General features: G+C 34.7%; 1 protein-coding gene and 1 pseudogene across 1 annotated transcript; one reads left to right on the top strand and one right to left on the bottom strand.

Annotated features, from left to right (window-relative positions):
- The first annotated feature begins 4,459 nt into the window (after positions 1–4,459).
- Positions 4,460–12,911, top strand: LOC149178340 (uncharacterized). The gene is made up of 3 exons (XM_089422057.1): positions 4,460–4,932; positions 11,965–12,373; positions 12,486–12,911. The coding sequence occupies exons 1-3, from the start codon at positions 4,460–4,462 to the stop codon at positions 12,564–12,566; spliced, it is 963 nt and encodes a 320-aa protein (XP_089278183.1). The 3' UTR covers positions 12,567–12,911.
- Positions 12,912–13,701: 790 nt separating this feature from the next.
- Positions 13,702–14,478, bottom strand: LOC149178339 (uncharacterized; annotated as a pseudogene).
- Positions 14,479–15,235: the final 757 nt, after the last annotated feature.

Genomic DNA, 15,235 nt, shown 5'->3' with positions numbered 1-15,235 from the left:
TGCTGATTAGGTTGTTGAGGAATTACGGTGTTTTGAACGACAAAGGTTGAGAAAAGCCATACTGGCAGGCTGATTGTGATTCCTGGAAGGGACAATGCAGCCATATATGGAGAACCAATATCTCCCCAAGAGAAGAAAAGACTAGGATTCCCTCCAAGATGGATTCCTTGATTGGTAGACTCCATTATCTCAACCTCAGATCAACGAAGGAATAGGGATGTTATTCTAATTAAAATAAATTTTAAAGACACTTTGACGCAACTTGTTTTTTCAATTTTTAAGAGTCGAGAAAAAGCTCAAGGTGACTCTAGTTGCCTTCAATTTTTAATGAGCCTGAAGTGATAAGTGCTCATATGGACCTTTTCTTTTAAGGAGTCGAAAAGGAACGAAAGTGACTGCTCTGGAAGTCTAGACAGAGGTTTTACCAAATCGATCGTAAAAATGCAGAATACACCTTGGTGATAAATGATAGAGAAATTACCAAGGACTTATGTACGACAGTCAATCTTCCCAAATGCTATGTTCAGTGCATTACGATCGATAGGGAAGCAAACACGGCTTCCTAAGGATAAAGGATATCAGTCTATCGTGGTCTCCCAATATATACTCGATGGTACAAGGAGCACAAGTCCGTACTGGCACTTGTCATATCAAAGAGGAGTAATCACCCAACCTTCGGTGAAAACGATAGTTACCAGGTTTTACGACACCGGAACACGTCTCTAGCCTAGACTTTTAGATGTGTTGCGTTAGGTTTCAAAGCGTTTTTATGTTCATTGAGGTTTATTTTAAAGTTGATCTTGCTTAGAAATTTGTCTTTCAAGGTTCATCGCATGATGTAGACGTGAAATTCCTAAATATGAAATCTAAAATGATAAACAGTCATTTATGTTCTTTTAGCAATGAAAATCCTAGCTACAAAGGAAAGAAGATTATGATTTTCTTTCAGCAGAGAGCATAGAGCACACACTAAATGCACTTTCCTAAATCAAATTTCGCATGCAGTCAAAATGCAGATGCACATGCATGTATTTGTTTTCTGCTTCCTTAATGTGTGAATGCCAAAAATAAAGCTAAGTACAGATCTAAACTATTTTCTTTCAAAGCGACAGTACTAACAATTTTCTTTTCAAAATGAAAGGAAGACTAAGACAACACTTTTCGATTTCGAATTGAAAACTGTTTTCGACACTTCAAATACTAATAATTTCAAATCAAGTACAATGACAAAAGTACAATCAACTATCTAGAAGAGGAAGACTTTACGACACTCTTCTTTTGATTTAGAATGACAATTACGACACTTGCATCAAAAACGACAGTTCGATTAGGCTACTTTCGACAAAGGAAGACTATAAATGATTGACAAATACACAAAACATTTACAATTCCTAACTGATGGAGGCTGAAATAATGTGAAGGAAGATGGTTTCAGCAAGAAGGTACTGATCATGAACAGCAAAATTACTGAATAAAGTTGAAAACAAGGAGGAGAAACCAAATTTAAGAGAAGAAAAACAGTATCACTCAATCATCGCACCTACAACACAGGGAAATAGTGATGCATCTCACCTGCAACACGCGAGAGGTGCGATCCATCTAGGTTGCACAGTTACAGACAGTGTGATGGGTCAAGGAGCGAAATTGAGCTTGGTTTTTGCTCAAAACTTGCAGCTAAGTTCAGTGATTTAGGTTGAGTAATGATGGACAGTAAAAACAAAGCATAAGGGTAAGATCTGATGAGGTTCTGAGCTACCACAAGAGCACTTAGAATGCTTTGTAAATCAGATGTTTAGTTCATAAACAACCCGGAGATTGACTGAAGCAGCTTTTATCTACTTCGCAATTGCATAGAAAAGGCATTTCGAAGGCTAGCTGGCTAATTTCAGGCTCCATCTATAGTTTATAAAGAAAACAATAAACAAACAAACAAACTATTCATTCCCTAGCGGAGTCGCCATTTTGTTTCAGGGAAAAATAATGTCGATTCGAACTGCTAGTCCCACTAATATGGGTAGCTATCTAGAAACAAACAATGAAAGCTTTTCAAGAGTTCCTTTAAGTGTGATAGATGGAAGAGAAGAAAATAGGACCAACCTGGATCTTCCACTTTGATCCTAGCTTGATTTCTCCTTTCCTTGATAGAATTTGCCACTCCGCTCCTGCTTGTCTCGCTTCAAAGAGTACCTGTAGAGTCAAAGTAACAACAAACCATCAAAGCATCTCTATCTAAAACATCATAAACAATGTGGAATGAGAAACACATTGACCATACAATTGTATTCATAAACAATAAGATTCACAAATACAAGATTATATGGAGGAAAACTCAAAGAACTTTATTAATAGTAATGTAAGAGAGGATTACAACCCAGCTATCTGATCCAACATCATCCTCCCAGTTGTAGAAGCCCTCTTCACCTCATGAACAAGCAAATCACCCAACAATGCAATGTCTCTTATCACCAACAAACCAACAACACTTCCTTACAAAATACAAAATTCCAGCCTCTAGATCTCTTAGATGAGGGATCCATTTATAGATGTCTTACAAGGGTGTGAGTCAGCTCTGAGTTTTTTATTAGTGTCATTCCATTGATAGTTCTTGGTTCCACTTAGAGATTTCAATGATCTCTTACTCATCCCTGGGAAAATTCAGAGAAGCAAGTGTCACAAGAGAAGTTTCTGGAAGATTCCATGATCATCCACCTTGCAAACTGTCTCTGGCATTTGTCTATTCTCGCTCACGCACCCCACAGAAGCCCATTTCAGTATGCATCACACCTTGCCCATGGAGTAGTTTGTATGGTCCAGTTTTGGCCAGTTCTAAGTAGTTTTTCAGGTGGAACTTTTGGGAAATGACGTAATCAGCTAACCATGATCCTTTAGGGTATGAAACAACACTTTTAGGGACTTAAGGAGCCCTTAGTTCATGGACATATGAGTTTGGGGTTGCAGTGCCCAAATATGTCTATAAGAGTTAGTGTTAAATCACCAACCAAAGAAACACCCCACCCCCTTCGCTTATGTAAAGGACCCACTCAGAGGATTCTATCAATGCCAGTGTCAGAGCACTCACCAATAGAATGCTCACTCACAAAATTAGTTTCTTTTTATTATTGTAAAATGATTTGTCACGCAAAGACAAATACCAAAAGTAAATCGCATTCTACTAGATGAATTATATCGTATTAAGGTTCGCTCAGCCAATGGAAAATTAGAAATAAGATTTCCAGAAATTACAAAATTATTTATGAAAACTACAAAATTATTTATGAATTTACACCAAAATAGAAATATTCAACATTTTCTGAAAATTTTAGTTAAAATTATAAAACCTTAGAAAAATAATATAAAGTCAACACACTTTGACCACAAAGCCAATGCTATAATCTTTAACAAAACACAAACTAATAAATAATTTTTTTTTGTTAATATTAAAGGAGGAATAATGCGAATATTCTTTAATGGAACTTTCAATAGTGTGGAGTGAAATTCATGTTTAAAAGTCTATGGATTAAACTCTAATGGTTTTGCAATATGGTTAAGTTAATAATTAAAGGTGAAGAAACGAGCTTCATAGTTGATGGTTAAAATTTAACGTGCGAAGAGTTCAATTAAGATTTAAATAATGAATGTGTATTCAAATAACTAAGTATTATTACCCTAGATGCAGGTGACTGAGGTGGCAATCAATATGAAAAGACTGGGGTGGGGCGAGGCAGCTCGACACCTGCCCACCCAGTACGTCGCGTTAAATATTGGCAATCGGGTGAGCGCTTGGCATGCGCGTAAGGTAGGTTATAGCAGCTCCCCTTTAGGTGGCCCTGGCTCATTCTCCCTGTCCTCTGCAACGGCTCCTCCCCCCACACGCTACAACCTGCAAAAGATGACGACGATCATCAATGCAGTAGTAATGGAAGTGGCTTTTCGAGAAAGATCGAGCAAGTATAAGGCGAGGCACTCCTCTGAGTTTGCGGTGATGTCTTGCAAGTTGTCTCTTTGGGCTCATCCCCTCGCTCCGGCTCAATTTACAGCTCTCTCTGAAGTCTCTTGGCCCCAGAGGCAGCTCCTGTTGTTCCTCCCTCTCCTCTAGGGGGTCATGGATCATAGTCTGGCGGTTTTCGTGTCTGTTTATCATCTCCGGGTCTCTGTTCTTGCCTTTCGTTTTCGCGGGTGGTCTCTGTGTAGTTTCCTCTCAGCCTATGTCCCTACGTTCAAGCGTCTTGTCTTAGGCCTGGGCACTTTTACAGGGGGGTGGAAGATTGGTCCTAAAAATTCACCGGTTGCTCATCCTCACTCTGGAATTTTTCGCCATATGCTCAATTGGCTCCTGTTGGCGATAGGACTTCGTAGGGTCTCTCCCGGGTCTCTGTGTTTTTGTAGCTCTGCGTGCCACTGTCATTGTCTCAGGTCAATTGCTCAGCCTGTCTACATCTATTATACTGCTCCCTCAAAGATGGCTCGACTTCGTCAACGTATGGGATGCCGTAAAGGCCAACCCCGGCATGCTCCGACAGGCTCGTCTTTGGATTTGCTCGCCCCCTCCAGTGAATCATTCACTGGTCGTTACCCAGGCACTCGAAGCGAGAGAGGGCGGCGTTGTACTTCCAGTCACTACCATGGGCCTCCTTCCTCGACCAGCTCTGCAATCTTCTCCTTCAACAGTTCCCTGCATTGGCCTCGGATAACGGCTCACATAACAGTGGTTTTCTATGAGACCACTCAGATGGAGGACTCAGACTCTCATCCGGGGGGCTCTGGGGCAGTCTCTGGTCCTACTCCTTCGATTCAACTTGGTATTGGTGTGGCACTGCAACATGTTCAGAACGATCCGAGTTGCAGCACTCAAGATGCGGAGATGCTGCCTGTCGATCCTGGTCCCTCTGATCAGGTCGCTGCTCCAATTATGGGTGAGCCAGAATTCGGATGGTGTTGGGTGGTGGAAGAACCACAGGATGAGTAGCATGCTCTTGCTGGCAACAGTTTTTTGGGTTAAGCCATGGCTATCATCGGGCAAGTTTACCATGTTAACGCTACTACATATTTCTTATGCTTTTTGTGTAGTTTTTGTCCACTATGAAGATCTCCTTCGTGGGTTTTGCTTTGGTTTTTCTTACCTATTTTGTCCTGGAAACTCTGCCTATCACAGGGTTGTAATGACTTCAGTCACATTGTAAATATTTTTCCTTTTTATTAATAGAATTAGTTTTACTCAGAAAGAAAGAAAAAAAAAAACAAACAAACAAAACAAAACAAAAACAAAAAAAAAACTAAGTATTATTAAAGTTAAATCAGAGTATTTTTATATAATTAATCAATCTATCTTAAAAATTTAAGATTTAAAAAATATATATAAAAATCAAGTAATAATAATTGAAATTTAAGATTTAAAAAAAATTATAATTATATTTGAAAATCTTAATTTGAATATTTTTTGTTTGATTTTTTTCATGTATATAATTTTTAGTAAATTTTGTTTAAAATACAGTCAAAATTTATTAGAATCATAAATTTAAGTTATAAAATCTGCATAATTCAAATACAACATTTTTTTTAACACTAAATCTATTTATATATTTTAAAATTCATTTAAAATAACAAAATATAATAAATTTCCAAAAAAATATGGCTAAATTCCTAAAAATCCTAAAACCAAAAAATAGAATAAAAAATCAAAATTTATAATCTAAAAATTAACATTTTGATTTTTAAATTATCATAACATTTAAATGGAAATGATTATATTTTTTATTTCCAAAATTTATTTTATTTATTAATAATATAACTAAATATATTTTAGTTTTTAATCATATGATTATTATTGTTAAATAAATTATTTTTTTTATGATTATTATAATAAATCGTTTTACTAGCACAATTCATTGAGGATAAGTCTTATTAGCGAAGTGAATCAGGATCAAACCTCACAAAGGTTATTGGGCTCGTGTTAAGGAGAAGAGATGCTAAAAATCCAATTAACTTAAAGCTACTATGACCCGGGCCGATCCCCTAAAAACCTGGATCACGATTTATCAGACCATAAATTAAACCCACAAATAACTTAAAACAAAAAATTAATATTTTTTTATCAATTTCTTTGAATTTAATTTCTTACTTTAATAAATAAATACTAAATAAATACTTCATATACAGATTCAAGGAAAAAAACTTAAATGTATTTTAAGCCCCTCCGAATATAACGTTTTTTAAAGGCCGAGAATTTGAAAACTCGAAAATTAAATGGAACTCATTTTTTCGAAGAGTCAGAAGTTATTTTAAAATAACTTTTGACTTAGATTTCTAATTTATTAAAAATTGATTAAATATATTAAAATTGTGTTGTATATGCTAATATTAAATTACAAGTGTGTTTTAAGATTTTCCAACCATTTACGAAGTGTCAACTAACGACAATTGACATTTAATTGATGGTTTCAATTATTATTATATTTGCTTTTTCAATCATTTATACTTTTTATAATATATAATATTTTTATTTATTTAATTAATTTTAGTTGTTTAAGCAGTTTTTCAAAGTGTTAAATTTATTTATTATTTTAAATTATATTTTAAATAATAAAAAGTTATAATTTTTGAAACTATTTTGAGTTAAAAAATTTATTTTATCTATAAATTAAATTACATCTTTTATATATATCACATTTGTATTTATATACACATTTTTATCCTATATATTTTATTTATTATTATTATATATTGAATATTAATATTATATTTTATTAATTTTTATATAAATTTTTAAATTTTAATAAAAATAATATTATAATATTATTTTTTAAAATATTGATTATATTATGTAGGGAAAAAATTCTAACCCTTTAAAAACTATTAGAGAAGCAATGAATGACATGATAAACGGGCAAGCAATGACAAAATAATGATATAACAAGGTAGAGGAGAGAGGGAGTACATACAATATAGACGAAGAAATTACATATTACTTTGGCAAATATTTAAAAGGGATAATAATGAGTATTATCTACACTCGAAAACTAATATAGGAATGGATAATGCATTACATAATATGCATATTATTAAGGGCACCATTCCATGAAAAAAAAATCTTATTTTGGTGTAGTTCCCCTCTCTATGAGGGGATAGGGGAATATTTTTATGTGAAAATAAATTAATATAAAATTATTAATTAGTATATAATGAGTTTATTAGTTTATGTTTTTGTGAAATATTATAATAATTGTTTTGTAATGAAAGTTTCTTATTTTTGATTAGTTTGCCAAGTTTTGTAATTATAAACAAATTTTCTAAAAATTTGAATATTTTTATTTTTTCGTAAATTCAGAAAAAAATTCTAGTTTTTTAAAATTTTATATTTAATTTTCTTTTTGTTAAGCAAGTTTTGATGTGACATAATTTCTCTAATGGAGGGTGATTTATCTTTGGTAATTGTCATTCCTTGACAAATCATTTTAGAATAAAAGAAAATTAATTTTCTAAATGATCATTTGGTCGATGGGACCTCTACACTGACACTGGAACTGACATTGTTAGCATGAAACTACTTGTTCTTTGACCATGTCCTTTATGCAAGCGGGGTGTGCATCCACACCTTCGCACCTTCACACTTCCGCACCTCCAATCACCCTCCGCACAGGTGGATTTAAAGATGATTGTAATATATCTAATTGTGCAGGGTTGAAGAGCATTGTACATGGCCTAAATGAGGCCATGCTCGAAAAACAATGTGCATTAGGTGACTTTTGCTACAATGTGGAGCTGAATGTTTGACGCTGATTGTGTGGGACCTAAAATACCAACGGCGATCATTTGAAAGAAAGACTGCAAAGCTACAAAGCTAATGGAGAGTAGTACTACATAGAATCATGGATGCATGGTTTTAAGAACTGTGTTTGATGGGTTTGATCATTTAAATTTTTTAGACATTCATTTATGTGGAACTATAAGTGTATGTAGCCGATGGTGTGTGCAGAGTAAAGGATGTGCACACAAGGGGGTATGTGTGGGAGAAAGGGTGTGTAGAGGGAATTCATGTATGGAACAAGAACATAAACTGTGTTTGCATACATGAAATTATTTTAACTTTATGTAGAAACTTAAAAAATGAAAAATTGCATAAATAATTGGGAAATCAAAAGTTGTTGCAATAGTTAGTTTATTTTTCCATTTTAAACTTTTACACATTCAACTATGTGGAAAAGCAGGTGTATAGAGCTCGGGATGTGTGCAGAGTAAAGGATGTGTTGATAATAGGTATGTGCGGGAGAATGGGTGTGTAGAGGGGGTGTGGAGAGGGAGTGTGCATGCAGAGAAAGAACATAAACTTTTCCCCGCATACATGAAATTATTTTAACTTTAAGTAGGAACTTTGGATGATGGCTGCTCATGGTTGCTCGACAATGGTTGTTAAAATAAATAGATTTTCCTTTGCTAGGGACTATAGAAATCACCTCGTGATCAATAGTCCATTGACTGTGGACTACTTTGCCAATCTTTTGTGAGTTTTTTATTTTTGGAATGACGTTAGTTGAAAATTTGACCCATGATTTTTGAATGATCTATTTTGGACTAGAATTATATCGATATATGATGTTGTATCATTAGTCCCTTCCTCTGTTTTATTGTATGTTTTGTTTCAAATACATATAAATTCCAACGACAAAAGATATGAGTGGATGGCATCTGGAAGGGACGATATTGTTAATACTAGGAGGAAAGTATAATTGTGATATTTATACATGTTAGTTAGTATCTAGTACATATCATGAATAATATTCTATTATTAGTTAGTAACTAAAATATCATGAAATTTTAAAAGGTAAAGTGATGATTCTAACCACTAACTCTATTTATTTTGTTAGATCTTAGAATTTTGTGATCCATATTGATAATAAGTCTGTCTTTCATATTAATCACATTATTGAGATTTGGTCGACGTTTCGAACCAACTAATGTAGTTCATCCTCAGGACAAAGGCGGAAATATCAATCTTTGCAAATGTTTAAATAGAAGAGAAGCATCATTGCCCATAATTAGCTGTTTTAAAAGAGACGTTATAAACTAGCCGATAGGAAAAGGTTGTTAAGAATTAGTTAGAGTGATATAAAAAATAAATTTATTTATTTTAATATGTACTAAACTAAATTGAAAAAGATTATAATGTAGTAGAATTCCATATTAATGACACATAATATTTAATAAATATTACTATTCCATTTCAATGTTACAAACTAAAAAGAAAAAAGGAAGTAGTAATATTAATTATTAATATCTCATTTAATATCATTTTCAAAGAATAAAGAATATGGATGAAATTATAGTGGTAAGAGGATAATATACTAATCAATAATAAAGTTAATTTTCCATTTAGTATAGAAGGAAAGGAAAAGAAAACTAAAATTGGTTATTATTAATTATTAAAATACAAGGGGAAAATAACTAAAGGATACAATGAAATAAGAAAGAAGAATGGACCGAATAAACTGAAATGAGAAAGAAATGAAAATAGAGATAAAAATAATGAAATTAGAAAAAAAAAAAAATCAAGAGGAGAGGGCAGGAATCCAACTCTTGCTCAATTTCCAACCATCATCTATGTTGAGATTGATCACATGCTTTTCAATCTCAATGGATACTCTTAGATTCCTATGATGGAAATGGTCAACCCTAGCAATGACACAAGTATCCTCTATGCAAACATGGTTCTTAGATTTCGCAGCATGCTCAGCTAAAGCTGAGGAGCGAGAGTGATAGTGCCTAATGTCTGGTGCATGTTCTTGGATTCTTTAGTTTATGGAGTGCCTAGTTTCACCAATGTATGGAACCCCACATGAGAAAGGAATTGAGTATACTCCTTTCATGTGTTTAGGGTTAATCGATTCTTTAATCGACCTAAGAGAATTTCTAATGGTATTAAGGGGTTTGAAAGAAGTATAAGCCTTGTTCTTCTTAAGAATATGACCAATCTTATCAGTGAACCCCTTAATACCATTAGAAATTCTCTAAGTTCGGTTAAAGACTTGGTTAACCCTAAATACATGAAATGGGTTTACTCAATTCCTTGCTCATGTGGGGTTCTATACATTGGTGAAACTGAGTGCTCCATAAAAGAAAGGATCCAGGAACATGAAACAGACATTAGGCACTGCCACTCTCGTTCCTTGGATTTAGTTGAGCATGCGGTGAAATCTAAGCACCATGTTTGCATATAGGATACCTGTGTCATCACCAGGGTTGACCATTTCCATCACTGGAAGCTAAGAGAAGCCTTTGACATTGAAAATCATGCGATCAATCTCAACAGAGATGATGGTTGAAAATTGAGTAGGAGTTGGATTCCTACCCTCTCCTCTTGATTATTTTATTTTCTTTTTTCTAATTTCATTATCTTTTATCTCTATTTTCATTTCTTTCTCGTTTCATTTTATTCTTTCCATTCTTCTTTCTTATTTCGTTGTATCCTTTAGTTATTTTTCCTCGTATTTCAGTAATTAATAATAAATCATTTTAGTTTTCTTTTCCTTTTGTTTCTATACTAAATGGAAAATTAACTTTATTATTAATTATTATATTATCCTCTTACCACTAGAATTCCATCCATATTCTTTATTCTTTGACAATGATATTAAATTACATATTAATAACTAGCATTTGCATCAAATGTTGCAAAGGAAATGCCGTAAGGCATAAATTGAATTAGTCAGGTAACATAAGTATAAATGGTTCCATATATTAAAATCCACAGGTCTAACAGATCTTGTCTAGTACCAAGGAGATCATCATAAAACACACTTTACAACTTTGAATAGGGCTAAGACATATCACATACAAGAGTCTTCAAGCTGCAATGAAACCAAAACAATAAACATTGTTTCAAAGAATCAAACACAATGTAGATACTAGACTAAGAATTGAGAACAGGTCTAACATATCTGGAGCTATGGTCTATGAGCTATGGTCAAAGGACTGCCCTTGTCCTCAGAATCATTACCAACAATGGAGATTATGGTAGTTAAGTAGAGGGTCCTCAGAATCATTACCAACAATGGAGATTATGGTAGTTAAGTAGAGGTAATAACCATCATCAAGGTCCGCTCATTCTTCGCATTTGCAATTTCATTTTGTAGAGTAGAGCTTGACTCCTAGGGTTTTTGGGATTGTTAATACGATTTAATTTGAGTTCATGGTTGTGTTGGTTAACCAAATCTTGAAGGCCATTGTCATGGCACAGCCTTTCAAGTGTTACAATGGCTATTTCGAGTGATGGTAAGAAACCCCTCCCACCTTTGCTTGCAACCATTATTTTATTTTTAATTCAGCATTGGTTCTTAGATTATGAATAATAAATTTAATAATAAATTTCATGTTCGCATTTGCAATTTCATTTTGTAGAGTAGAGCTTGACTCCTAGGGTTATGTTATCAATCCAAAATTAAGATAAATATAAACTAATATCTATTATTCAACAAAATATTAATATTTTGATATAAAATAATATCTAAATTTATATAATATTTTTACATAAATTTCACACTTATAACCTTGCCTTTTTTTTCTTAAATTTCAATTTATAATAAGTTATATTTTAATATTTAAAATAATTATTTTTAAAAAATGTAGTAAACTAACAAAAAAAAACGTATGCAACTATGTATGAGTGGGTACTATGAGATATTAAGTGTAATAAAAAGTAATTGAATGGTGTTTTTGATAACTTTGGAAATTATAATAATTGTTATTTTTTTTATGGTAAATTAAATATAAAGGTTCACATCACTATTAGCTACACACAGTAAACATGCATTTGGTTTATTTAATTGTGTTAGTCCCCATGCAACTATCCACTACGAAAATGCATCAAATCCTTAGCTGAAAACTTAATCGTTCGGATGTGCAACATATACCACACGAGACCTGAGTATTTCAATCGTTAATGATCTGTTTATGAATTGATCTTCTGTATAGTGGAGGACAGGTCCTTATCCACTTGGATTTATTGTCCACCCCTCCAGCTCAGATTTCAAGACTTATCTCAAGCTTGGCACGACCGGGTTATCGCTGGCATACACTTCTCCAGACCAACAGAGTTAATACATGCAGTGGAGCTGTCAGTGAACCTCGGGATCCTCCGCCTCATCTATGGAGGAGGTTGCCGGTCCCTGATCCAACGGTTCTGGGTTATTCTAGGTGTTTTACCCTCTACCAGGTCTGGCTTCGCGGCTCATTCTACCCTTTCCTCCTTGCGTCGGCTCTGCTCTCTGTCCATGGCGGTGGTGCTTGTGCTACAAGCATGCCTCCTGTTGCGGTTAGATCGTTCCGAGTGCTGCTCGAGGGTTTCGCGCTCAAGATAGGGAGTTCTTTTGTAATTACCCAGGTGAGGTTACTTTATTTTCTAAAAATGTTGTTGTTAATGTCAGCTCAGGCTTGATCTCAGTTTTTTTTAAGTTCTAATGTCTTTGTTTTCTTTTGTGGTTTATGCTCTACAGGTTTGGCAAGGGCTCGTGGCCGCGTTGTGGAAAAGCCTCCAGAGGATTTTGACCTCATCCTTACGGGGCTTGGGCCTCTGAAGTTTTTCCGGGTAAGCTTATATGGCTCCCCTCCTATTCTTTTGTTCGATGGCAACTCCTTCCTGTCTGGGGTGTAATCTCAGCCATTTTGGCGTACTGGAATCTCCTACCAGTCATAGGGGTCTGCCTGCGTTAAGCCGCACACAGTGCTCTCACGATGGGTAACTCCCCTTCTCGGTTAAATGTGTTAATGGCGTTCAGAGCATGCCAGGGTTTGAATTTTGTTGAAGCCTCACTGGGAACGAAATTTGTAATTATTTAGGCAAGACCTGTTACCGGCTTGCAAGGAACCTCTGTGGTTATTTTTTTTGGGTATTTCCATTATGTAAGGTTTCTTAGACTCGGTCCGAGATTATATATATATATATATATATATATATATATATATATATATATATATATATATATATATATATATATATATATATATATATATATATATAGTTTCAATGAATTTCTTTGCTCAGATGCTCTTTGGTATTTGTATTTCCCTATCTTTGTGTTGATGAAAAGCATGATCTTCTTATTTTGATATTCTCCGTAAGATTTTGTTGCTGAAGGGAAACATTACAGTCTTGTTTTTCCAGAAATGTTAATATTTCTTATTCCAACAGTTGAACTAGATTTGTTTTGCACTATGAACGCTTTTACTTTGCAAATATCTATTATAGTTTACTAGTTGTTCAGTCTGACATAAACGTTAAGCGATCTATGCTAATTTGTGAGGGTGTTCAGGGAAAATGGGGTCGCTCTCGGGCTCAAACCCTCAATCTCGAGTGTCTGTTCAAAAATTTAAAAACATGTTCGGCTAATCCTTTACATTTTTAAAATGATATGTTTGTAATGATAAGACTGTGTTCAGCGCAATGGAAATTTCTCATTGCAATGGCAATGCTGTAAACAATATAAATTATGAATTATACAAATTGCTTTAAATAATCCTAATTATTTGAACATAACATAAATTACCTTAAATTTCTTTCACTCTCCTGATATGAACAAAAATAAATAATGTTTTGGTTAAAAGGTTAGAAAGGAACTCAGCTGTTTTACTTGGCTCCTATCATCATATTTCAATCTGCAATCAAACAAAAATTGTTTCACTGTGATGGAAACATCATGAACATACATTACTCTAAGCTATAATGTTAAATCTCGCTCCGAGACCATCTTGTTTGGATTTTTCGACACTTAGAGGTGGATTGGTGAAGTAAATATTTCCATCGCTCACATCTTTGAACTCTGCCATGAGCTAGTCCCATTTTTCTCTGCACTGCTTCCCATCGCGCTTAATACCCTCCACCCCCAAAAGCTTAGCAAGCTCTTCCCATAGCACTGCCTGCCGAGCAAACTTGGCAAATATCGACTCCATCTCAGCCCTAAACTTAATTAACCATAGAACGTCCACTCGCTTCCAATTCTTTGACCTTTTCTTTGGCCCTCCGCCATCGCCACCAAAATTTGGAACAATTACGCCACCGTCGTGATCAGTCTGGTTAGAACCCCTGTTGTTTGGTTTGGGTTTAAATTCTTCAGCGCCACAAAACCCTAGGTCGTGACCGCAAAACCCTGAGTCACCATCGACGAGCTTCTTGGCTAAAACAATCATTGTGTTATTAAATAAAAACTGCTACACTCTTTCCTCCGCCCGCTACTTTTCCACCTTTTCTTGACGAATTCGCTCGTGGATTTCCTCTTTCCACTCCATGGAATCCAGCAGATCCACGGAAAACCTCTGCTGCCAACTCACCAGGCTCTCCAGGAGCTCACGAAAAACATCCAGGTCCGTCTTCGAGAGGCCTCTGGGCGTCATTTTTCTCCACTTCCTAGCAGGGGACCCTTCTTCTATCATCTCATCGTCAGTCAGAAAATTGCTAGGAGTCTCGATGGAAACAAACTGAAAATAAAACATAATGGGTTGGGGGCACTATAGAATTACCTCTGGGAAGTTGCACGACGGTTGAAGCCATTGCTGCCACAGAGACTATGAACATGGCCATCAACCAATATTCGTAACTACCTTTTCTTGATCGAACCGCTATGTTTTTCTTAATTGTCTAACATCTAATCATATGGTGCACAAGGATGACATGTCGGCAAAGAGGGGAGTTCATTTGAGAGGGCCATCAACCAATATTTGAAACTACTTTTTCTTGATCGAACCGCTGTGTTTTTCTTAATCGTCTAACATCCAATAGTATGGTGTACAAGGATGACACGTCGTCAAAAAGGGGAGTTCATTTGAGAGGGCCATCAACCAATATTCGTAACTACTTTTTCTTGATTGAACCACTGTGTTTTTCTTAATCATCTAACATCTAATCGTATGGTGTACAAGGATGACACGTCGGCAAAGAGGGGAGTTCATTTCAGAGGGAACGGCTTACGGCGTAATTAATAATACTACTTCCTTTTTCTTTTTACTTTATAATATTGAAATGGAATAGTAATATTTATTAAATATTATGTCCCATTAATATGGAATTATACTACATGATAATCTTTTTCAATCTATTTTAGTACATATTAAGATAAATAGATTTAATTTTATATCCCTCTAACTAATTCTTAACAACCTTTTCATATCGGCTAGTTCATAATGAATATTTCATAACGGCTAATTCTACGCAATGATGCTTCTCTTCTATTTAAACATTTACGAAGGTTGA

The sequence above is a fragment of the Pinus tabuliformis genome, chromosome 4_1 (genome assembly GCF_031772625.1).
Source record: "Pinus tabuliformis cultivar Carrire ecotype Pingquan chromosome 4_1, CPIR1, whole genome shotgun sequence".
NCBI classification, from domain to species: Eukaryota; Viridiplantae; Streptophyta; class Pinopsida; order Pinales; family Pinaceae; genus Pinus; species Pinus tabuliformis.
Note: the sequence above shows the minus strand (reverse complement) of the source record. Positions and strands in the feature narration are given on the sequence as shown.

Excerpts from the sequence above, each read along its gene's own strand:
- LOC149178340 (XM_089422057.1), top strand. The coding sequence starts at position 4,460 with ATGGCTCGACTTCGTCAACGTATGGGATGCCGTAAAGGCCAACCCCGG. Across the intron at positions 4,933-11,964 it reads GGTGAGCCAGAATTCGGATG|TGGAGGACAGGTCCTTATCC; the intron begins GTGTTGGGTGGT and ends TCTTCTGTATAG. Across the intron at positions 12,374-12,485 it reads GTTCTTTTGTAATTACCCAG|GTTTGGCAAGGGCTCGTGGC; the intron begins GTGAGGTTACTT and ends TATGCTCTACAG.